At 38.0% G+C, this 24,974-nt stretch overlaps 1 protein-coding gene across 2 annotated transcripts in view; it reads right to left on the minus strand.

Annotated features, from left to right (window-relative positions):
- The window catches only part of elp2 (elongator acetyltransferase complex subunit 2), a 63,956-nt gene that overhangs the window by 22,727 nt on the left and 16,255 nt on the right, over nucleotides 1-24,974 (minus strand). For both annotated transcript variants that reach the window (XM_023959778.1, XM_023959779.1), the window contains exons 10-16: nucleotides 24,674-24,774; nucleotides 12,176-12,307; nucleotides 11,081-11,227; nucleotides 6,838-7,029; nucleotides 5,202-5,271; nucleotides 4,958-5,050; nucleotides 3,526-3,583 (exon numbers count right to left, since the gene is read on the minus strand). In XM_023959778.1, the coding sequence (XP_023815546.1) occupies nucleotides 3,526-3,583; nucleotides 4,958-5,050; nucleotides 5,202-5,271; nucleotides 6,838-7,029; nucleotides 11,081-11,227; nucleotides 12,176-12,307; nucleotides 24,674-24,774 (793 nt within the window). The remainder of the gene's footprint in view (nucleotides 1-3,525; nucleotides 3,584-4,957; nucleotides 5,051-5,201; nucleotides 5,272-6,837; nucleotides 7,030-11,080; nucleotides 11,228-12,175; nucleotides 12,308-24,673; nucleotides 24,775-24,974) is intronic.

Genomic DNA, 24,974 nt, shown 5'->3' on the forward strand with positions numbered 1-24,974 from the left:
CTATTTTGGTGTCATCTGACCATCGGACATTCTCCCAAAACTCTTCTGTATCTAGCAAACTTTAGACGGGCCTGCACATGTACATGAGTGCTCCGGAAAAAAAGCATTTTCTTCGTCCACTGTAACTGTATTATAAAGAATTAACTATTAAAATGTTAATTCTTATATTGAGAAAGGTAGTCAGTCATATAAAAAATGAATACCAGATGAATCTCACAATAAAGTTTTGAAAACCAGCAAAACGTTTCTCCCCAAAGGTTTTTGTGAAGCAGCATGGAAGCAGTCATTTTAAAATGACCAATGAATTACAGGGCAGAAAACATGGTTCTAGTTTTCTACAATGGCTTTTTAAGGAATGTTTTGATCACCCTAATGAGGTAGGGGTCTCAGAAATGCATGTATCAAATATGATGTAAATGGTTATATGGGGGTACCGTAAATTCCGGATTGAAAGCTGCTACTTTTGTCACACGCTTTCAACCATGCGGCTTATTCAATGATGCGGCTAATTTAAGCATTTTTCCCTTTTTTTTTTAAATGCATTTTTTCTGACGGCCGCTAGGGGCGCTCATGCAGAAAGGGTAAGAGTGAGACATGGGGGGATACGGTATATGTGTCGAGGAAAACGCAAGTTTAATGGAAATTCCTGCTTTGTGAATGAATAGAACGAACAGACTCATCATGGAAAATGCAAGAAGAAATGCACATGACGCAGCTTTCAAGTTAAAAGCAATCGTTAAAAGCAGTGTGAAAAAATCCACCAATGGGTTTGGAAAAGCCGGTCTGCTGCGTGACGGAGAGGACAGAGCAAGCTCAGGAGTGAATTTGCCTCAGAGTGACACTGACAACGACAACGAAGGAGACACTGAGAGAGAGCGTGGCGAAGAATATCTGACGCTATTCCAATCCGAAGACTTCAATGGTTTCAGTGCACAGGAGGCGCGGACTGCGCAGAGGAAGTTACTGCTGCTCTCAGTGACTTTTACCGGTATGTTTTTTTTACCAACCCTGTTAGTGCTCTTACTACCATATTGCTGCCGCATTACTGCCGTGTCACAGGCACTGTTTGGAAAGAGAAGCTCAGGTATTTCATTAGAACTTTGAAAACTATGTGTACCATCGTTCTTTGTAAATACTCTCCACCGAATCTTCCTTTGGTTGTTCACTTCCCCGTTGGGACCCTCAGAGCCTCCAGAGCGGGTTAATAAAGAATCATTCACTGTTCTTCTGGGGGAAAACTTCTTTTATTACTGTTCCCCTTCACGCTGTATATCAAACATGACCGCGCACCCCCAACACACTTCGGCTGTGCGCTCTCACTCCCTACATCCATTAAAAATGTAATGGGTGCGGCTTATAATCAGGTGCGCTCTATAGTCTGGAAATTACGGCAATATAAAAAACAAAAACAAAACAATGTCCCCCAAAGAAAAGGTCATTCATTCCAACTAAAACAAACAGAGTATTACCATTTGACCTCTTGGCAACGTGTCTTCCAAAAACCAAAAGACAGAACTCTTTGTGAGATTTGGGGAGGCGTTACTGCTTTCTTCAGAACTACAGGCAAACTTGAGGACTTTCAGAAGTACAGCATGCTGCAGCAGAACGTCATCCCATCTGGTTTGCAGTAAGTGAAACCAGCATTTTCCTTTTTTTTTTTTTTTTAATGGTCCCCAGGACGTGTCACCAGTCTCTCTAATGACAGTTTAACAGAGACAGAGAGAGTGACAGAATGCTGCATCAGATGGCCTGGCATCCACGATCACTCCATGTAAACTCAATTGAGATGCAGTAAAAAGTCATTATACTGGGGGTGCTATGGCCAGGAGCTCTACAGCACAGGGCTGATGGAAAGCACCAGCTAAGAGCCTTATTGATAAACCATAACACAGACAGAAAATTACCCAGCATTTTCATACAGGCTGCAGGGATTTGTGCTAAAAGCATAAACGGCAGTAAAGCTGAAAAGATAAACAGCAAGTTTGTCATCTATTCATGACGATTTAGTGTGTCCTATTAATCTGTGAAAATGAACAAATCGCTGCCCTTACCTCTGGCTTTGCACTACATAAGCGTGACTGGGCATTTATTAAAAGGTATGAGATTTTAATGTTTTATTAATTTTAGAGTGTTTTATTAATCAGAAGCTGGGAAAACATTTCATATCATCTGTTGAAAATGTTTTTTTTTTAAAAGCGGCTCTTACTATAAATCCTTTACGCCGATGGGTTTTTACATTTTATCCAGTCTAATGTGTTGACAATCTTTGATTTAGTGGATTATTATTTGGTTGCACTTATGTATATCTTGATAGAAAAAAGTAACTGTATGGAATTGAAGTATTGTTCAATGAGGAAAAAGGAAGGAGGAAGGTACAATTTAAGGGGCGACTTAACCAGAAAAAAAAACAATTCCATCAAAAACAATTTTATATCAATGGCAGAAGTTTGATTATAAAACACATTAGAAGTTTTAACATAAAAGAGCTCAAATTTGAAGAAAAATTAACTTTCAAAAATTAACTTTTGAATCTTTTGGTGCATATGGCAAAAATAAATAAATACATTGGAATCCCAAATGGAATAGTTGACTGTGACAACAATCTGACTAAAACCAAAAAATACACGTTCTAGAGAAAAGGTGGGGAGACGAACTATTTTCTATCCCCTTCAGGCATAAAAAAAGTTCCAGTTTATACGGAAATAATTTTCAGAATGTTTTTAGAACATACGCTTAAATGTATTTGTGGGATTTGCTGTTGTAAGTTTTTAATACTGTTGCTTACAGGATAATTCTTTGCGTAATTAGTATTTATAATTTAATATAATCAATTTTTCGCACAAAAAAAAAGATTTTTTTTTCTACTTTTTGCTACAATTACTTATTATATGATGTGCAAATACATACAAAGTCGTATTTTACATGTTAAAAATTATGTACATGGAATTATTGTCCCCTGAACTGAAAAAATTAAAGTTTGAATGAATTTGTAATAAATTAAAAGGCCTCAGACATTCTGAGGGTTTGTTTTATTCTTATGTTTACAGAGTGACGTTTTTTTCATTACATGCTAACAACTTAGAACCATAAAGTAGGACTAAAAGGACGAAAAATGTAGTCCTAACCTGGCAACTTGTGTATAGAATTTGATGTCGAGGGTTTAAAAAATGTTTTTCTTTCCTATATTGTGCAAACATGGGAAAATTGCCAAATTTCCCACTTTGTCTCAACACAGTTGTCAAGCCATTGGTGCTATGGCCATCCCATAATAACCTTTAACACTTCCTTTAAATATCCCGGAAACATGTGCTTTGGTTTTGTTGAGCCACATAAGAGGTTTTGGCCTTATTCTTATTTTCACCATTTCGCCCATTAGGGAGAAGGGGGGCTCTCTCTATGCCCAAAATTCATTTTCACCGGGTGCTAGGTACATACAGATATTGGGGAGCCATTAAAAGAAATACAAAAAAACAAAAAACAAAGAAAGACAAAACCAGTTAGCTAAAAATGTAATACCGTACTTACAATTTTTGGATCTCAGGCCAAAGAGTATTTTGCAGAAGATGATCCTCAGGTGGGGGCTCTGTGAACACATTCAAAAAAATAAAAAGGTTGATCACACTACAAAAGTGCATGTAGCAAGATTCTGAAACCTGAGCTGTTCTGAGTTGAAATACTTTCTTTCAGTTTGAAGTCCAGTAACACAAAATGTTCTTAAGTAATTTACATAATCCAGGGGCCTCAAACGTTTTTATTCTTGCAGGAGGCTACTGAGCATAAAAAGTAGCAGGCTACCACCTGAGCGCTGAATGTGTAGCGGGTTTCAAGTTCTAGTGTTACTATGAATGCAGTCACTAAAGTGTGACTGACTGACAGACCTTAATGCACCTTATAGTTCGGTGAGGCATTGATATGAAATAAGTTTGAAAATAGATAATTCATTATAATCCAGTGGGTCTTATAAAGCAGAAATATGGTAGCATAAGAAGAGAACTTCCTGCATTATCAAGAACACCACGATTGCCTGAAGTCCAATTCTTTCCCTTCAATATACTCATTTAAGCTTTTCTGTATTTAGCTTGCATGAAATCCTGTATGAGAGCTTGTCATCTCGCTACTTTTGCCCCCAAAGAGGGTCATTTTAAACAACTGGAGCTTCGTCTTTAATTCTTCACGCCCGGAGCCAACAGTCAATCATCTGATCCACACGGTTGTCTGGCCTGACTCCATCTGTCTTAGAGAGACTATCCTTGTGGTTCAGTTTGGTTACCAGTTAGCATGTGGCCTAATTAATATTTGCCCAAAGAAACCAATCAAATAAGTGAAAATACTCTGTTAACAACACGTTCACACATTGTTGCTTTTGCACAGCCGGGGGGGGGGGGGGGGGGGGGGGGGGGGGGCAGCGATACTTAGACTTTGTAATCACATAAGACCGCTTTCTAATTAGCATTACAGATTAAAGAGTGATTTCAATCATGCTAAAAACAGCCTTCCACGCCCTCTAGCAAGATCTTTTTTAATACCATCCCACTACTTTTTTAGTTGATTATTGTGCCAATTTGTTTTTGTTTTTTCTTCCCCAGAAAAAACCTTTTATCCAATCAGAAAGCAGATTTTTCCCCACTTTCTTTTATGTGAAGCAGCCACTGGTGGTTCTTGCCATCTCTTCTGTCCTACTATTTTAGCCTCCAGCAGAGCTCAGACACTGAACTCCAGATGTAAAGCAATGACTGGGCTTCCATCTGGCCACATTTCCTTCTCTTTCACAAGAATGACTGGCGACAGGCAGACAGAAACTCTTAAGTGTGTGTTAAATGCTGAGGCAGAGGGAACGTGAATCGGATAAGGATAAAGGAAGACAGGGACTGTCTGTGGCTTCAGAATGATTTATTTGCACAGCTCACCAGATTTTAGGCAAGAATATGAAGTGCTTGTTAAAACAGCTTTACTCTACCAGTCAGGATGAGTGGGTGGAAGTAGGACTCCTGATACTGGTCAGATATACTGTTGAACTGCTTTTCTTCCGTGGATTTTGGGACACGATCACCTGCAAATGGAAATGATTTGTCAATTATATCACATAAAAACATGAAAAAACTTAACATACCATATAAGATGAATACAGCACAGCAGTCTAAAATTACTTTGTAAAATGAAATTGGAGATTTTTAAAGGGAATGCATCTGCAAACATGTTACCTTGGAATACGGCCTTGTTGGACAGGCCTAAAGCAGGTGTGCTCGCCCCTTCAGGGAGGTTTACAGAGTCCTGCAAAAATCAAATTTAGATCAAGAACTGTGTAGGATTTTGTTAATTCAGCACAAAAAAATGTTGATTCATCTAAATTGCAATCAAATATCTCCAAATCAGTTAATTAATTATGAGGCAGTACTAGCGCCACCATAAATAAAAGATAAACATTATATATACATATATATATAAAGTCAAAGAGAGAAGGAAAAAAAAAAAAAGTCAAAATTTTCTGAGAGTAAAATTTTAAAAGGAAAATTTAATTCCCTTTGTTGTAATTTCCTGAAAATAAAGTAGTACATTTACACAAAAAAGTAAAGCAGGTTCAGGGAAGTTCCTGTCTATTTTTTTTGCAACATACAATAAGGGATAATGCCTGATTAAGTGTCCAGTATCAGAAATTAATGTATGATGCAGAGGACTAAACCAGAGGACAGTTGCTTCCTCAAAGTGTGTTAATTACTGATAATGGACACCTCGAAGGGCATTATCCCGCTCTTCCCATGGTCACTTAAAAAGAAATGAATATTAAATCAAATAATATTACTTTAATGTTATTGTTTTTACTTTTAGATTGTTTTTCATAAGAAGCAGCCTAACTGATCCGCAGTGTGCTGCGTCGGAGGGGTTATGCCCCCTCGTGCATTCATTTCTTATAATGGAGACCTCGTCATGCATTATCCCTTACATGTTTGATCGTCTTTGTTGAAACATTTTAAAAGCTACGGTACAACTAACATTTTCATTTCAGAATATGACTCATTCATTTATTCTTCAAAAAGTTGTACATTTAAGCTTTTTTCCAGTAAATTGTGGGGTTTTTTCCATAGTTGTATGACTTCTCATAATTATAGGAATTTAATCTCATAAAATATTGACTTTTCTTTAATATTTTCACTACTTTTTTCATTTATTTTTAAACTTTTCTTTCTTTTTATGGTGACCCTAATACTCTGTTGTACATTTGAAGAACTAAACGTAACAATTTAATATTAAAAAAAGTATAATTTCTCTTGTTAAAATAAATATATATGCTTCAAAAAGTTTTACAGTTGTAAAATTACAACCTTTGGAAGCATATATATTTATTTTAACTATTGTAAAACCTTTTTCTTGTATTTGTATTTGTATATACTGGAAAGATTTTGACTTTTTTCTCATAGTTATATATACATATATTTTTTTAATGGTGGCCACAATACTAAATTGTACATTTTAAAAGTTAAATTTACACTTTTTTCTTAAAAAATTAAAACATTTTGTCACATATTTCTTTTCAAAAAGTTATAAGGAAAAGTTTTCCTTAAAAAATTATGACTATGTTTAAGCATAAATGTACAAATTTCTACTTAGAAATTGTTTTAGTTTTTTCATAATTGTACTAAGTTTTTTATAATTGCACAACTTTATTCCTATAAAATGTTTATATTTTCTCATTGTTTTATGATTCTATTCTCATTTATGTGTTTCTCTTTTCTTTTTTTTTTTAAAGTTTGCCGCTATATTCTGTCGTAGAGAAAACTTCAGAGACATAATACTATTAATTCTTTTCCCCCCTAGAGATGAATTTTGTATTTTACTCACACTGGAGACCAGCAGCTTCTCTTTGGAAGTGCCTGTGATATTTGCAAAGTTCTCCACAAAATTACGAGGTGCCTGGAAAACTCTGAGGACTTTCTCATCAGCACCCGACACAAACTGAAACCGTCCCACCATGGCCAGACACTGCATGTCATATCCGTGGATCTGCGGGCGTGAGATTTCGTGCCAGGTCACCTGTAGCGGCGAAACACATTTAGATAGACATTTAAGATGGACAAGTTAGTTTGCTGATCCGTCTGTCAGGATGCCAGAGGTCTGAGATTTCTACTGGGTTTTTGGCCTATAAACAAAGCACTGAGACAAGACGAAATAAAACCTTTTCATTTTAAGAGAAACGTTTGGATCATATGGTAGAAAGGACAGTCGGAGGAGAATGGTTTGCTTCCCAGAAAACCCCTTTTCAAATTGACAAGGAAAAATAAGGGGCTGTGTATTCTGTGTATTCGTATTCTAGAAAAACCAGCATTGATAAAACTAATGGAAATATTTAGGCACTTCAACTAGGAATTACTTTATTAAATCTCTATGATTGAGTAAATCCTCACTAAACACAATTAAGCAAAATCCACTCAAAGACATAGACTGCATATACTTCTGTTTGCCTGTGACCAAACCCAATTGAGAATATTATAACAAGAATTTCTGTGGGGAAGAAAAGAAATCCAAATAAAAATCTCTAAGCGAGGAAAAAAACAAGGATATAATCTGATATTCCTTCTGGGGCTGGGCTGGTACAGACGGAAAATGGTCAAATTCTGATTGGAGGTTGCAAGTCTGGTTTCAACTCTGCCTTCCCCTGTGTCAAAGTGTCCTTGGGCAAAACACTAAACACAACGTAGCTCCTCATGGTCCAATTAGCATCTTGCATAGAACGCTCTACCACCATCGGTCAGTGTCAGGCTGAATGACACTGTGAATGTATCGCACTTTGGGTCTTTACAAAGATTAAAAATGAGTGTGACCCATAGAAAATGGCTTACTTCTAGTAAAGTCAAATTCAGAGACCAGTTTTTCACGCTATGAATGCCGCCATGCAATTATTCTTCCGGATCTCGGAGAAGACGCCACGTAGGCATAGAGCAGCTGCACTTCTCAACTCTAGTTAAAAGCGTAAATATTGAGAGAAGCAATTCCTAAACATGCCATCGAAAAAAACCTAGTGTATGAGGAATATGAGAACTTGAGGAAGATGCTTGATTTCGTGCTGGAAGAGGTCAAAGCTAATAAAATTGTACACAAAAGAATTCCGGATGCAATCGGAGCGGTGAAGTAGGTCCGGGCTCTGCAGGAGCAGTGTTTCAACAGGATGGATATAATTGAAAAACGTATGGATGACCAAGAGCAGATCTCCAGATCTAACGACGTGATAATCACCGGATTGAAAATCAAACCCCGGGTGCAGTGACCGCCGGGAACAGTGAGGAATCCGACGAGCAGGAGACAAGCTCTGTGGAGAAACAGGTGAAGGAGTTCCTAAAGTCCAATGGAATTTCTCTGGACACAAACAATGTGGAGATCTGCAGACCGCTTCCCAGGAGAAGAGACAGCGAGAAACCAGCAATCCTCTTAAAGTTTGTCAATCGGAAACACAAAGCAGCAATATTGAAGCAAGGAAGAAGTCTGAGGGGAACCAACGTTGTCACGAATGACAACCTCACGAAAAGGAATGCCGACATCGCCAGAAGAGCATGTTACTTGAAAAAGGCTGGGAAATTCAAGGAACCTGGGTAAAAGACTGTAAAATTTATGCCAAACTCTGTGGCTACCCTGAGCAGTCCAAGGTTGTTCTTACCAGGAGAATGCAAGATTTGAAAAAATATACTGTAAATTCCGGGTTATAGAGCGCACCTGGTTACAAGCCGCAACAACTCATTTTCATGTATTAAGCTGCCTTCTTACATACAGAAGCCACATCTGTATACAAGCCGCAAGCATAAGGTAACGCGCCCAGCCTGACAAAGCATTTCCTGTCTCCCAGACTGGATGCAGCTTTTAACTTCACTGTGGGAGGAGTCAACTTAGCGTCAACTCAAGTGTTTGAATACACTCACATCGGCCAAACAGCATGGACCTCACTTCTGTTCACAAGTTCCTCAGTTATGGTTTTTTTTGTTTCGTTTTTTTTACATATTGACAATTGAGGTATCATACATAAAATTACAAACAGTAACCATATAATCAACGTTACATCCCTCTGTTATGATGAGGAAATTTACACCCGCGATTACCCATTTCCCATGAGTCTTAGAGGCTTAAGGCGGGGCTAACCCCCGGCTTGCCACACTGTTGTCAGTGGATGGAGGGGCGAACGGGAGAGCTGCTCTCCTTCCGCTTGTGTCGCGGCAGCATTATGGTAGTAACAGGGCTGGTTCAAAAAAACACCAGTAAAATAAAGCAGCGGCGACTGAAAAGCATGCGCCTCAGCGCGATACGCGCGTCTCTGCACGGCTGCTGGTGGACGGAGCGAATCGTGTCTGTGCAGACCATCGGACTTAATACTGTACGTTTTGTGGATGAGGGGCGAGAGACGATGCGTTGTTACGTGTGGGAGCCTTCAGACTGCCATCTGTCCCGCAGCTCAATGTGAACGAGCAGCAGGAGAAGATGTTTCCAGCGGCGGCCGTGGGGCGGTGTTAGCTTTTCAAAATAAAATTCCGCTCAGTCCTTAGAAATCGTTCAAACGATCACGTGGATTTGTGTTTCCAGTCGTGTCCCGACAAAACAAAGGCTGATGTTATTCCCACATATTTACATGCAGCCAAGATGCAGATTGCAGCTTTTCCCACATCGATTCATGTTCATCCAGGCTAAATGTTGTTAGCGCCTGTTAGCCTTCACCTAACCTAGTAATAGTAAAAGTAAAAGTGTTGGAAACACTTCCTGTTTGAAACGCAAGTGGGAGGGGTCAATGAACAATACAGAGATGACTCCGAAAACATTCTCTATGGTATCCTTTTTTAATTTATAATAATACTATACCATTTTGACAATCTGGCTTTAACAGAATTATCTAAAATCTGAAATCAAAAGGTTTTTTTTTTTTATGTCTTGAGTTTAAACATAAACTGAATTAAATTGAACAACCAGTACAAACAAACAAATCTTGTAACTCATTCTACAGAAAAGAAAAAGTCATCTGATTTAGAAAAGATAACTTAATGGACTACTTTTTAGGACTGAATTTAATTAAAATGCTTCAATGTCGGTGACCTTTTAAACAGTGACGTGCAGTCAGGAGAGGCAGGTGAGGCTGTGCCTCACCTGACATTATGGGAAGAAAAGAGAAAAAATAAATTCAATTATTATATTTAATCAGTAATTTGTGCTGTGCAGTCATTTTCCATTTAAATGTACCATTTTTGGGTGTTTTTTCTTTTCAAAATCGCTGAATTTCTGCATTTGCCGTTCAGATCCTAAGAAGTGACGTGCGATGAGGCACCAGCCCGCTGAGCCTCACCTTGGATTGCGCAATACCTATGCAGTCAGACGGTACTGCTGTCTCTCTGTATGTCGGTTCAACCACTTATACTATATGAGCTGAGTTTACATAATTTAGCAGATGTATATGATGTACAGTGTTTGTTTTTATAAATAACTATGTGAGGGACGTGTTTCTTGTGCTGAGCGCTAAACGCCGGCAAAAAAGCCGCTGGGTGAGGCCAGCAGTTCTTGTGCCTCATGTTAGGAGGCGCCGGTGAGCCCTGAGATTATGACGCTAAAAAAATAATAGAAGACGTGATAGCAAGCGGCAAGTCATTTTCTTCAGAAGGAGCGGCGTATGGACTTTATTTACAAGTAAAGGTAAGACGATAATAAGGTTTGTGCTTTTTTCTATGCTGCAGTTTGTATATGAAAAAAACATGTTGAAATGATATTTTAAACAAAACACGTTAACTGTTGTCAATCAAATGGTGAATAAGTTACTCAGTATGGTTCATATGTTTGTAAATCTGACTGATGACGTCAGTACCTCACTAGCTATTAACCTCACCGCACGTCACTGCTTTTAAACCATGCTAAGTATGTATTTTTAGATAAGAAAATCTAATCCCTGAATTTTTAGGGTAAAATCAGAGCAAATTTAATCCATTAGCAAAAAAGAAAAAGTAAAAACTATGCATTAATTTCAGATTATTTGGTCTGTTGTTTACCCAATGATAATTTATTACACGTCAAATTTCCCATATCTTCTTTTTCAGTCGTTAGACACCAAGATTGCTGTTACCTGTTTGTTGCCTTGCTTCTTCCAGGGAGTAAACAGTCTGGTTGTCTGGTCTGATCCCACACTCAGGATGTACTCCCCCTCAGGATCCCAGCTCAGGTCTTGAACCGCTTTGAAGTGACCTGATATAACGACTCCTGGTCTCCAGTCCTGGTAACAGTCGATTTAAAAAGTCGTAACCTCTGCTGCTCATTAGTGAACCTCATACTGTAATTTTAGTCCAAGCAGTGGAAAAAGAAATTTACTTAATAAAGTTATTTCAGATTTGATTACTCATCTAAGTCAACCAAAATTGAATTTTTCCAAAATGGGTGTCTTTAACGAGAGCAGTCTGATGCTACGTTTCCATCGGGCATGTGACATGTACTTGAACGTGCATTCTTGAGCACACGTTTGGCTCATGGTGTTCACACTGCACAAGCAGGGAGGGGCTTGTTCTTCTTTTTCTATTGTTTACTAGCACATGTCTACCACCTACAGCTGGAAGAGGCTTGGTGTGAAGAGTCGAAGTGGTGCCAATTTTGCGAATCTTGCACCAGGCTTTTCCTTTCACAGCACTATTCTGATGTATAATAGACCTAGTGTCATAGAATTCTGACTGGATAAAAACTGCAGTTATTTTTTTTTCCCTCCATGACCAATTCTTTTTAATTCTGTGAATTAAAAAAGGAACACCATCCACACGTCACTACCAACCCCGATTCCCTGATTGGTTTAATGTACAACTGGTTGAACTTTTAACGTGCGTTCAATGGTCACGGGTTTTATACGTAGAGCCTGAAAACAGTCGAGGAAACTTGCGTAGCTATGCAAACACGAGCATGTTTTGAATGCGGAAGGCTGAAACACGCATGTATGCGTGTTTACATAGACTTTTCTTTGGAAGTTGTCACTTGAGATTGGTTTTCGTGGGTGTAGTGAATGAGCTTTGCAGTTTTCTGCCTAATTTTCTAGATAATCATGCTGTATATATTTTTTTTGCAAATTAAATAATTACATGTCATATCAATGATCATAACTGAATAAATAAATAAATAAAAGAACAAAATGTATTTCTTTAACTAAAACTTTAGGGGTCACTGAGGCTTCTATTTTTACCTCTTTGTTGGGATCTTTACACCAGAGATGTAGCGCTCCGTGAAAAGCATGAGCCACAATCATAGATCCATCAGGACTCATCTGGCAACCGTAGAAGCCCAGAGTGTTTCCGCCCACCTCCCCTACTCGCACCTGGTGTTGGAGAAAGAAAAAAAATGACATAATATGGGGGCAATCATCACTGATAGAAGCCATCTACTCGCCTGCCTTTTTATTCACGACATATGACATTTCTTTGGTAAAAAAAAAAAAAAAAAAAAGAATTCTGGGTCAGACTAATTTGATGTGCTGGAGAGAAAAATAAATGTAGGTCTTGACATGAGTGTGCATCAATGTGCAACATCTAGACACAGAAAATATGTTTTCTTTAAATGGAAAGATTGGTTTAAAAAAAAAAAGCATATGCCTAATCATTACGACTCTTTCAAAACAGTTCAGCTAAGATTATCACTGCTTGTTCAATTTTGTGTGTAAGCAGACTGTTGTGGATTCACATCATTATTGAGGTCAGACAAACCTTTATTATGCATTAGCAGCCACTAGCAGCTTTGGAGAAATCAATGGTTTCCTCTTAAAATTTCTTCTGAGGTCATCTAACCTATCAAATTACCATATGTTTTTTTTTCTTCTATTTACACTAAGTGAATTTGTAAGCAAAATATGTTTACTTTGAATCATATTACTTTTGTGTATGGTTTTGCAAAGGTTTGGTGAACAGGGAAAGCTGGTGTGTTTGTGTGCATGTGAATGAGTTTGAGTTTTTTGTTTTTTGTCTTTTCCCTCTAGTTCCCTCTAATTGTTTCTCCTCTACTCTTGAAAATAAGATATTGCATCTCAAGGGGCTTATCCTCAGGTTTAAATGTTTAAATAAATAAAATAAATAATTCTTAATTGATTTTCAAACTAATTACTTTGCTGATAAAACAGAACCTAAGACTACATATTCTTAAGGTTAAGTAAAAAATCATAGAATTAGGGCTAAATAAATAATAGCCAGAATATATGAAAAGTAATTTTTTTCCTTCAAAAATAAATTCAATTTTTTTTTAAATTTACATTTTTGATTAAAAGAGAAGCAAAACAATTGAAACCTTTGAGTACAAACGTTTTTCTCTTGTAAAATTGAACTTTTCAACATGAAAATAAACAGTTGTTTAAGCTTAATAGGCATTTTCGCTATTATATACAATATAATCTATGACGTTTTAGAGCACCTCTTGCTCAATTCAATTCAATTCAATTTTATTTGTACAGCCCAAAATCACAACAACAGTCGTCTCGATGGGCTTCGAAGTAAAACATGAAATCAAAAGGATCACGAATACAAAGAGTTCAATAGAAAAATACTAAAATGAACTAACAAACTGACTAAGCTATACTGGCATCCCTGCCCTTAGACCCCCCTTCGCGGTAAGGAAAAACTCCCAAAAAAACCGGATTCCGGAAAAAACGAAGAAACCTCAGGGGTGCCCACATGAAGGAGGGATCCTCCCCCAGGACGGACAGGCGATTTACCAGAAATCTTAGAGAAGAATTAACTTATCTAAATCTACAACTACATATATAAAAGTCCAGCAGACGAGCTTCATCCAGCCGTGGTTATCGGGACAGTCAAAGGCGCGAGTCGAGCCGGAGACAGGAACCACAGCCAGGTGTAGGAGCAGGAGCAGAGACGAGGTACTCGGTCAGGTACAGAGCAGAGACGAGCCAGAGATGAGCCAGAGGCAGGATCCACAGCCAGGTGTATTATATACAATATAATCTATGACGTTTTAGAGCACCTCTTGCTCACATGAAAAAAAAAAATGCTTTATTAGAAAGAGAATGCCAAGAGTGTACAAAGCAGTAATCAAAGCAAAAGGAGGATACTATGAAGAACCTACAATATGACATATTTTCAGTTGTTTCACACACTTTTTGGTTATAAATATATAATTCCACACGTGTTAATTCAGAGTTTTGATGCCTTCAGCGTGAATCTACAATTTTCATAGTCATGAAAATAAAGAAAACTCTTTGAATGAGGTGTGTCCAAACTTTTCTTCTGTACTGAATGTAATAAGTAATGTCATTATTGTAGTACATTTCTTGTGCTACTACATAAAAGTGAAATTAACTAATTTGAACTTTTGCCTCTAGTTGAATATCATAATTAAAAAGATATGCAACTTTTAACGTAACTTTTTAGAACAGGGTCCCAACGTCAGGCTTTTTGTGCCACAAAAATTATCAAAACATTTCTCCTGGATCCTGGAAGGACTAACGATCCCTGCGCCTTATGCTCATGTTCAACACAACCAAAATTATAATAATAACCTAATAACCTAAAGTCTGACTAACAGTGTTAGCCTCCAGTGTCAATAGAAAGCAACTCTCTAACGTGAGGGGAAACACACACATAACCTGTACAGCAGATCCATTTGCATGTTACTCAGAACATAAGGTGGATGAATTTAATAAAGATGGTTTGGCTACAGCAGTGCCACTAGGGTGAGCTGAATCTGCTGCACCAGAAAGATAGATATGCTTGACTTTATTCAACTCGGATACTTTATGGATTCCTGAGCCATGTTTTAACATTGATGAGATTGTGAAGCACAAAAATATATACATAAGATGAAAAATTATGTTTTGAAGACATGCAAAATCCATAGCTCATCACTGATTAAAAGTTACATTCAACTGATCTATTTGGAACGTATCCTAATGAGGAAGAAAAAGTGTGCAAAAAGAAGCCAACAAAACTAAACCATTACTACAATATGTGGAAAATTTGGGACAAAAAATGCTTCTTATCAAAATAATATTATTGAATTTTACAAATGTAGGATGAGTTAAAGCATTGAGTCTCAGGACCACTAAAAGTAATCATTAAAATCTTTATAAGACCCTGAGGTCTTGAAGGTAAACGTTACGGCTGTGGCCATATTTGGTTTTGGTTTTTTCCGTTTATTCTGTGTTTTGTGTATTTGATTTGTATCAGAGTGGGACTTCTGTGTTTTTGTGTGTCTTTGTGTGTATATGTCTATGTCTGATTATTTGTAGGTGTGGTGCATGAAGGCGTGGCTCCCATTGGACCCAAACTGATGGAGGCAGCCTTCAAAAGCCCCACATGGACCTCAGACCATGAGAAGGGAGCTTGGCCGCAACCAGTCTCCACTGCAGCTTGGCCCTCTTGTTTTGTAGTTCTCCATTTTGTTCTGCTCTTCTCTTCTCCACTTGTTTTAGTTTGTGTTGCACGCTGTAGTTTTGTAATTTTGTGTCAAGGCCCACTCTGTAGTTTTGTTTGGTATAATTTTGTTTAAGTGAAGCTCTGGGACTGAACTGCCATTTTCTTTAGTACTCATTTTCTCCAGGGAGGTTAGAGTTTGTCTTTGTTTTCCCTTTTCTTTTGGTTCAGGTAAGAAAATTCAGAAAATGTCAGTAAGGTGGGGTTTTGTTTGTTATCTTGGCCTTGGTTCACCCTGAAGTCTTTTTGCTTCACTTTTAGTTATTGGTGTTTGTTATTCATTCATTTGTAAATACATTTGTTATATTTTTATGGAGACAATTCTTTGGTGTTTTTGTTCATTGAAATTTGGTGGCCAAAACAATTTACTTTTATATAATGCCCCACTAGGTACCCCTAGACACAGAAGGGGGCGTAACATAAATTACACCCAAGGTGAAGATCTATTATTGATCAGAGCACAACCAGTTCAAGGGACTGTTGCTCCCTTTGCAGCCCTCTGATTTCAACTGTAGATGTATCATCCACCTAAATGTTTTACTATTTCTAGTGACTTAACTAATGGGGCACGATTGTTTCATACTTGACTGATAGCAGCTTTAGAGCACAACTTATCTCAATAGTGAAGCCGGTTTATAAAATGATCGTGCATTTTGTGATCAGAATCAGAATCACTTTATTTGCCAAGTACAGCGCATGTACAGGGAATTTGACTTCGGTTACTTGTGCTCTCGTGCAAACTAGCAAGGTAGAAGGATAAATAATAAAGGGATAAATAATATAAAAGAAGGTAAGTGTAAGGTAGCTGTATGAATAAATAAACATAACTGATATACCAGCACCAAATTTGGCATGTATCCCCTCTATCAGAAAAGTAAGCTGGCCAAGAGAAAATCCCAAAAATATGTAATGCTGCACAGTGGTTAGCGCCCTGGAAGCAAAACCCCTGGGTTTAGGTTACTAAGGCTTTAATAATACGGCCAGTTGACCCATATTGCTGCGGAGGATTTTTGGGTTGTCCAGGCCTGTGGAGGGTCATAGAGAAGAGCGGCTGCATATTAAGGGTAGTGCAGCTGTGTCTCGCAGTTCCCTTGATGGTCTTGTGGCCACCTCAAGGGACATCATGGAAATGGAATATACAAATGTGTGTGTGGTAAGTGTAAATCAAGTATTAGTAAGGATGAAGGAAGTTGCATTAACTTATAAAGTTTGAGTGATAGTGCCCTTACGCAACACTTTATAGTCACTCCGTGCCAGTTTTGCAGGATACAGGGGGTCGACCAAATAAAAATTTCATTTGCATCTCACCCATTTTCCCCTATGTGTTGTATAGATGTTTGCTACAACATGTCGCCCTCAGCATGTCCACTGAAAAAAAATGAGCATTATATTTCTCTCTATGGGTTCAGAGCGATCTGGAAATTTTGCGCGGGCCACCTTTGTGTCTGTACTGTGCAGGATTGCTCAACTTTTGCCCGCAGAAAGTCCAACTTAAAAGGCCAGTTGTGACTAGGACCCAACTAAGGCAGGCATTTCCAAAGTCAGGCACGTGGGCCACATGCAGCCAGCAGGCAACGGACATGAAATCCGTAATATGTGACCCCCCAACACTTTCCAAGAACTACAATTTCTTGATTGTGATTAGCAAAATTAGGTTATGGGCTGTCTGTGTGTAAAAAGGTTTGGACAGCTCTGGCATAAGGTTTAATCACCATGTAAAGAAAACCTCACCATGTTGAAGAATATAAATTCTTATAGTACTTAGCAAAAAAATTATTTTATTGTTGTATGAGTTTGTTTGAAAATAAGTTGGACTTTGACATCTTTTTGTTTAGGAGAGAGCACCCACCAAGGCTCAAAGATTTGTCTCAAATACACACACATTAGGTAATAATCCCCAAAGGCGCTGCGGTAGCCCACTATGGTCAGTCAGAGACAATAATTACCAGTTTGTCTCGTTAGTAAGATGTGCTTTCCACAGCGGTGGGCCCCAACCGCCCCACTGCTAACCCTGCTCTCCATTAAATCTCACCAATTACTCTAATCACCATGAAGACGCGGAGCACTTCTTTGTAGAAATCGGCTAATTAAGACACACATGGCTAGTCATTTAGAGCTGTGGAATCTGCTTTGCCACAAAAAAAACCGTCAGTGTCAGTGTGGGGGAACTTTGGCCAAGCCTGTTCAAAAAGTGGAAAACACTTAAAATAACAAGACAAGAGACCTTTCATCTTTATTTGCAAAAGTACTGACAAAATACAAATAGATGAGATTTGGTGGGGTTTTATTAGAGTATGTGAATGTTTGTCTGTGACAGAGCTTCAGAGGTTAAGCCTCCTTTGTAGACAGGGATTCTGTCAGTTCAAAGGGTTTGGATCAGAACACAAATGGAGACATGGGGGGGGGGGATTCACAATCCACACACTTTTATGCATATAAAAGTATGCATACATTTTAGGTTTCTTTTTATTTTATTTTTCCAGTATTAATGGGATTAGTTTGGTCCTCCACCATGGAAGCGATTCTGTAGCATAAATAAAAAGCAAAGTCAAAACCAGAAATGCTTTTTCATTTTCAAAATGAAGCTGCATTTTTTGACTCAAAAATAAATTGAAAAAGCAATCCACCAAAATGCTTTTTCATTTCCTTCCTCAACACTGCTTATTCTGTCACTTAATTAAAATGAAAATGGTATTTGAAATTTCATTTTCAAGACGTTCTCTGGTAAATGTGTAGCAAAATTCATTTAGAAATGTCTAATTTGACATTTAAAATAGATTAATAGATTGATTGATTTGATTTATTTAAGTGTCATGCACTAATGTGCCCAGCCCACACGGGCTTATATGACACTGAAAAACAAAATACACAATACATAAAGATATATCCCCATCACAAAAAAAATCCAATAACCCCCCTAATCAGAGTCTAACAGAATACAAAGTGTCCATTCTTATTGTCCATGCCTTTGACACAAAATTTGCCAAACAAAAGATTTCATTTTCAAAAAGCCAACGTAAAATTTTGTCTTCAGATAACCAAACAAATCAGGACATTTCTTTTCTATTACCTCATACATACAAAGTCTCTGTTTTTCATACAAAGGACAATAAAACAAAAAATGAAATTCATCCTCCACCACTGGCAGCTCACAGACCTCACAGAGTCTTTCCTCCTCAGGAATGCCTTTAAAGCGCCCTACTTCCACCTGTAGGAGGAGCACTCCTGCTCTCGGTTGAGCACATCAGGATCTTTGTCCTCTTTTTAAGTTATATATAACATATGGCTCAGCAGAAAATGTGTCCTTAATTTGCAAATAAGTTCGTAAATTTGGTTTTTGAAGCAGTTTCGTTTCCTTAACATTATCTATCTTACATTTCAAACAATTAAAAAATAATGATTGTAGGTTCACAGAGGACAGAATGTTGAATACATCATTACACCAGGGATAAATATGAGCTCTATCCCAATCAAATATTTTATGTACAAGTCTCTCTGCAGGTAAAGTCACCAGCCGGTTCCATAATCTGAGAACTTCTGCTCTTTGTTTGATCACACAAGGTTCCCACCCCATGTCCCCCTCAATGGCGGCTTTAGCGGTGAACCTGTGTACACCCAGAAAATATCTCATTGCCCTGTTTTGAACCTTATCACACTCAGGAGCATCTTCATAACCCCAGACTCCTGCAGAATAAAATAACACAGATCCCACCATGGCATCGTACAATTTACTAAACGTGTCAAAACTCAACTCGGGACAGACCTTCATCTTATTTATCACTGCGCCAAGCGCCCTCCCAGTAGAATCTGATAACAGCTGCTTTCCTTCTGAGAACATCATATTTTTATGAAAAACAAAACCAAGATATTTATAGGTATCAGTAAACATGAGAGTAGTTTTACCAAAATAAAACAGAAAATTACTTTGAGGTACTAAAGGCTTTCTAAAATGAACGATTTGTGTTTTATCACCATTGATAGTGAGTCTCCATTGTAATTTTAATTCCTCATCCGCTATCAAAATAATATCATCAGCATAAAGTAATATGCTCAAGTTCCAATTATTGATATCAATACCCAAGTTAGTTTTCTTAATTTCTTGAGCTAAATCGTTGACATAGATAGAAAAAAAGAGTTGGTGAAAGAACATCTCCTTGTTTAACTCCAAATGGTGTGGAAAACCATCCTGTTTTTAGGTCATTCACCTGCACACAGGCAAATTGAGCCTTGTACAGAGCTTTAATTGCTTTATAAAATTGACCATTAATACCATACATAAGTAATTTATATTCAAGAAGATCTCTATCTATCGAGTCAAAAGCTTTTTTAAAATCCACAAAACAAACAAAGGTACTTTTACTTTCTTGCAGTCTGGCTCTCACCACCGAGGACAGAACATAAATATTGTCAATACACGCTCTATTTCTCCTGAATCCATTCTGCTCCTCTACAAGGACTTCGTTTGTTTCTAGGTATTCAGATAACCGATTATTTAAAATACTAGAAAACACTTTATACACGGTACTCAGAAGGCTAATGCCTCTATAGTTCAGAGGGACTCTTGGGTCTGCTTGAGGGGATTTTGGAATCGGCTTGATGATCGATTTATACCAAATAGATGGTATAAAGCCACTCTTAAAACAAAATCTAAAGAGACAATGTAAAGTATTTAACAATTTAGGACACTTAAGAACCTCGTTTGATAGTTCATCCACACCAGCAGCTTTATGAAGTTTAGTTTTCTCAATGACTTTTAGAACTTCCTCAATTGTAAACCTTGATTTATTTTGTCAGAGTAGTTCAGAGAAATTTTAAAACTATTGTCTTGAAGCAGTTTTTTGGATTTGCACATATTCAGAAAAAACTGGTCATCAAACAAGTGGGAACTACTATTACAGGTAAACAAGTTCTTATAATCTGACTCCCACTTGTTTAACACTTGCTCTGTTAGAAAAACAGATTCTCCAGAGTCTGTTAAAATCTCATGTGGAATTGGCCTTCTACTTTTAGGTCCAAGTTTATTTATTTCCCTCCAAAATAACTGTGATTTATTATTTTGCAAATGCAGTTGTAGTTGAAGAGCTTCACCCCTCCTGAAATGTCTTTTAAATAATTTTAACTTCTTATCAAAATGACTGACAGTTTTTAAACACAGAAAGAAGCTCTCTTTTCAGAACCATTTCTTTGCATTTTAAATACTTTTTCTCTGATAAACACAGTTTTCCCCATAGACTCTGCAGTTCATTGTTCCAGTAAGGTTGATTTCTTTTACATATTCCTTTATTGCTTTTATATTTCTGTTTTGGTCTATTTTTATCCAATTCTTTATATAAAACATTTCAAAACCAACCATAGCAATGGTTCAGATTTTCCTGTGTTTGTTTACCTTCCCTCAGCTGAAGACCAATTTCACATAGAGACTCACAACAGACTTCTGACTCCATAAAATTAACAGGCAGTTTTCTAATTGCCTTTTTATTTTGTAAACCAGCTTGCATATTATTTGAAAAATTTGTTTCAATAGTTTTAAGACGCAAATAGAGCACTGAATGATCAGGGAGTTTACTTCTGTCATCAATGAGGTTCATCAGATCAGACTCATTGCTTTTTATCAGCTCCAAAGGGGTGAGAACTAGAAATGCTTTTTCATTTTCAAAATGAAGCTGCATCAAATGACTCAAAATTAAAATGAAAAAGCAATATTTCAAAATGATTTTTCATTTTATACTTAAAACCGCTTATTCTGTGTCATAATTAAAACGAAAATGCAAAGAGGGGATTGCATTTACATTTTCACATCCACCCTGCAAAATTTGTAGCAAAATTCTTTCTCAGTGAGCATTAGCAGAGTGGAGGCGGGGCGATGACGTCACTGCTTTCTCCGTGTGTCCGGCCGCTGAAGTTGGCTTGCGATTCACAGCTTCTGATTCGCGAGGGCACTAAAGGAACATTCTGCTGCATTTTTCGCATTAAGATCCTTGAATCCAGGTTTGAGCAGTCCAGCGGTTTGTGAACAGGATCCGGTTTTACGTGATCTTAATGCGAAAAATGCAGCGGAATGTTCCTTTAATCAGAAGCTGTGAATCACAAGCCAACGTCGCCCCGCCTCCCCTCTGCTAATGCTCACTGAGAAAGAATTTTGCTACAAATTTTGCAGGGTGGATGTGAAAATGTAAATGCAATCCCCTCTTTGCATTTTGGTTTTAATTATGACACAGAATAAGCGGTTTTAAGTATAAAATGAAAAATCATTTTGAAATATTGCTTTTTCATTTTAATTTTGAGTCATTTGATGCAGCCCTATTTTTAAAACTAAAAAGCATTTCTGTTAATCCATTTTAATTGTCAAATTAGACATTTCTAAATCAATTTTGCTACACATTTACCAGAGACCTTTTTGAAAATGAAATGTCAAATACCATTTTCATTTTAATTTTAATTAAGTGACAGAAAAAGCTGTGTTGAGGAAGGAAATGAAAAAGCATTTTGAAGTATTGCTTTTTCATTTTATTTTTGAGTCAAAAAAATGCAGCTTCATTTTGAAAATGAAAAAGCATTTCTATTAATCCATTTTAATTGTCAAATTAGACATTTCTAAATGAATTTTGCTACACATTTACCAGAGAACGTCTTGAAAATGAAATGTCAAATACCATTTTCATTTTAATTAAGTGACAGAATAAGCAGTGTTGAGGAAGGAAATGAAAAAGCATTTTGAAGTATTGCTTTTTCATATTATTGAGGAGTCAAAAAATGCAGCTTCATTTTGAAAATGAAAAAGCATTTCTGGTTTTGACTTTGCTTTTTATTTATGCTACAGAGTCGCTTCCATACTCCACAGCATCAATCAATCAAGTTTCAATCGATTTTTAGTACTGTATTTTTTTTTTCCGTTTAAATCGCTTCTTCATACTAAGTGGACTATTTGTGTGCGTTTGGGTAAAGTGGACATTCAGAGTTTAAAAATTGGAACTTTGGTGAAGAAGACACGTGTCAACCAATGAGGGACTCCGCTTTGGTGTTCAATAACGCGATCAGGCCCACAATTACCATAAAGGAGAAAACTGGTTGTTCTCATCCCGAACTTTATGATTTTTTTCTTTTTTTGCATTGACACAATAATCAAAAGATAGTCTAATTTTTTTTCCCCCTCCTCTGACTTATGTGGGACAGCAGGTCATCAAACCGGGTCACAGAGAGACCAAAGTACCGCTGAAAGTCCTGTCACTGACATGCAGCTCCTGCAGGAGATGTGACCCTCACCTCAACATCATGCTACATCTAGACCCTCCGCGATTCACGGGTCAAAACTGCGGCCACTGCCGCTTTTTTTGACGCTCTAGCTTTTACAAAAATGTGCCCATAAAGATGACGTTCTTGATGCAAGTGGTAGAAGCTACCGCCAAATGTTTTTATCCTCATTGCTACATGTCTGTATATCTCATTTACAAATGCACAGAAGACACAGATGACATTAGGAGATCCAATTTTTGAAAAGAGCTCTACAAAAGCATTGATAGGGTTCATGACACTTGACATGACATCATTCAGAGGGGTTTTTGTTTTTCAGTGAGGTTCACCATCTACTGCAAGAGCTGCGTCTGAATGAACCATCGTGTCTCTGTAAACCAGTCTGATGACCTGCTGTTCCGCATTAGTCTGAGGAAGGACAAAATAAAAACAAGACTAATAAGGTTTTGATGCAAACAGAAAAAATATAAAGTTCAGGGGGAGAGGAATCAGATTCTGCTCCTTGTTCGCTTCTTCTTTTGTGTTGCTGTCAGTATCAAAGACTGACACACCTACAGTGCCCTCTAGTGGTTCTTAGATGGAAACAACTACTAAGGGAAACCTACGGTGGCCCAGAAGGGTCACAACACATTAACTCAACACAACACAATAACTCACAACACGACAGTTGTGAGGTAAGTTAATGTGTTGTGACCCTTTTGTGCCACTGTAGAAACCAGTTGTTTGTGGGAAAATAACAAATATATGAGCACTTTTTTTATCACATCAGTCGCTCCTGAATGTAAGTCAAATACCCTGCAAACCATGCAAAAAATAAAATAAAAAAAGTGACTTATACTCTGAAAAATACAGAACTTTGGCCTCGAGTTTAAATCATAATGTCCTTTTTTCAATACTTAGAGTATCTTCTTTCTTTCAGCTGTGTTATTCTTCTGAGTAGACACAAATGATGAGATCAAAAGGGGCAGAAATGTAACCGATCAAGCGTGGAATCTATCTCATCAGCCCCCCGAGCATAATCATATTCTTAGTTTCTGTCATGGCGAGGGGAACCACCCCTGTTCAAAGGCATGTGCGCTCTGTGTGTGTGTGTGTGTGTGTACGTCAGTTTAATACTTTTAACATTTTAGACAAGACTCACTGTTCCCATTCAGCTTTGAACCACCTGAGAAGGTGCCAGATGTATCCAATAAAAAAGGGGGAAAAAGGTCTGGAGCAGATGCTCATTCTTTCTCATCCATTCTTGGGTTAAATTTAGCCCCATTCTGGCACAACAGCATCTGTTGGGAGCTCAGAGAGACACGGTGGAGGGGGGGGGGGGGGGGGGGGGGGCAGAGATGATATGGAAGATGGAGAGACAGATAAAAGGAGGAGGAGAGGAGGCCAAAGTAGGGCTTCCTCCCGTTTCTTTCCATCTTCCGTCATGTATGTTAGGGAACAGGAAGAGAGTTTTCAATGTGTGACTGATGGGCTAGGAAGACATGGGATTGCCTAAATTTGCATTTGTGAGCCACATTCAGCACCTCTTCATCAATAGTTCAATTTCAGCTCAGTGGCCATGTGGTAGAGTGTCCGCCCTGAGACTGGAAGATCGGGTGTTCAAATCCAGGCCAAGTCATAGCAAAGACTTAAAATAGGACTCTATGCCTCCCCTGCTTGACACTCAGCATTTAAGGGTTGGATTGGGGGGGTTAAACCAGCCAATGGTTCCTGAGCGCGGCTGTGTCTGCAGCTCACTGCTCCCCCAGGGGGTGGGTCAAATGTGAAGAACAAATTTCACACACCTAGGTGTGTGACAGCTAATGGGACTTTAACTTTAACTTTAGTTCACTTCCTGACAATTCAATGTCAGGGAAGAGAGAAAACTGATGAAAGGAGGGACTGACAGAGGGAAAGGAGAGCATGGGTGGATGTGTACTCGGAGCACAAAATACTGTGGAACTGCATGTGGTTGACCAGCCAAAGCCTTTGCAGTCCACATGTCTGTCGATGTAACAGAACAGTCAAGTCTAACTGACCTGCTCAACCCAGACGCCTGATCCATCTTCAGGAGCCCAGATGATCATGGTTTTGTCCATAGAGGCAGAGAGGAGCCGGGCCGATTGTTGCAGCTCGTCATCTGCAGGGGGAGACAAACAAATGCTAAACATGTGCAGAGCAGAAACATGCTGCACGGCTGTTGGTTATCGACCTTTTTGACCTAAGTCAAGTGTCAAAAGTGTGAAAATGATCACGTCTGTCTGAGAAAAGTGTATAAAGTGTGGAGCGAGGAGTTTACAGTCTTCAAATATCTACAATCCTACTTTTTTATATTTATAG

This window comes from Oryzias latipes, chromosome 11 (genome assembly GCF_002234675.1).
Source record: "Oryzias latipes chromosome 11, ASM223467v1".
In the NCBI taxonomy this organism is placed as follows: domain Eukaryota; kingdom Metazoa; phylum Chordata; class Actinopteri; order Beloniformes; family Adrianichthyidae; genus Oryzias; species Oryzias latipes.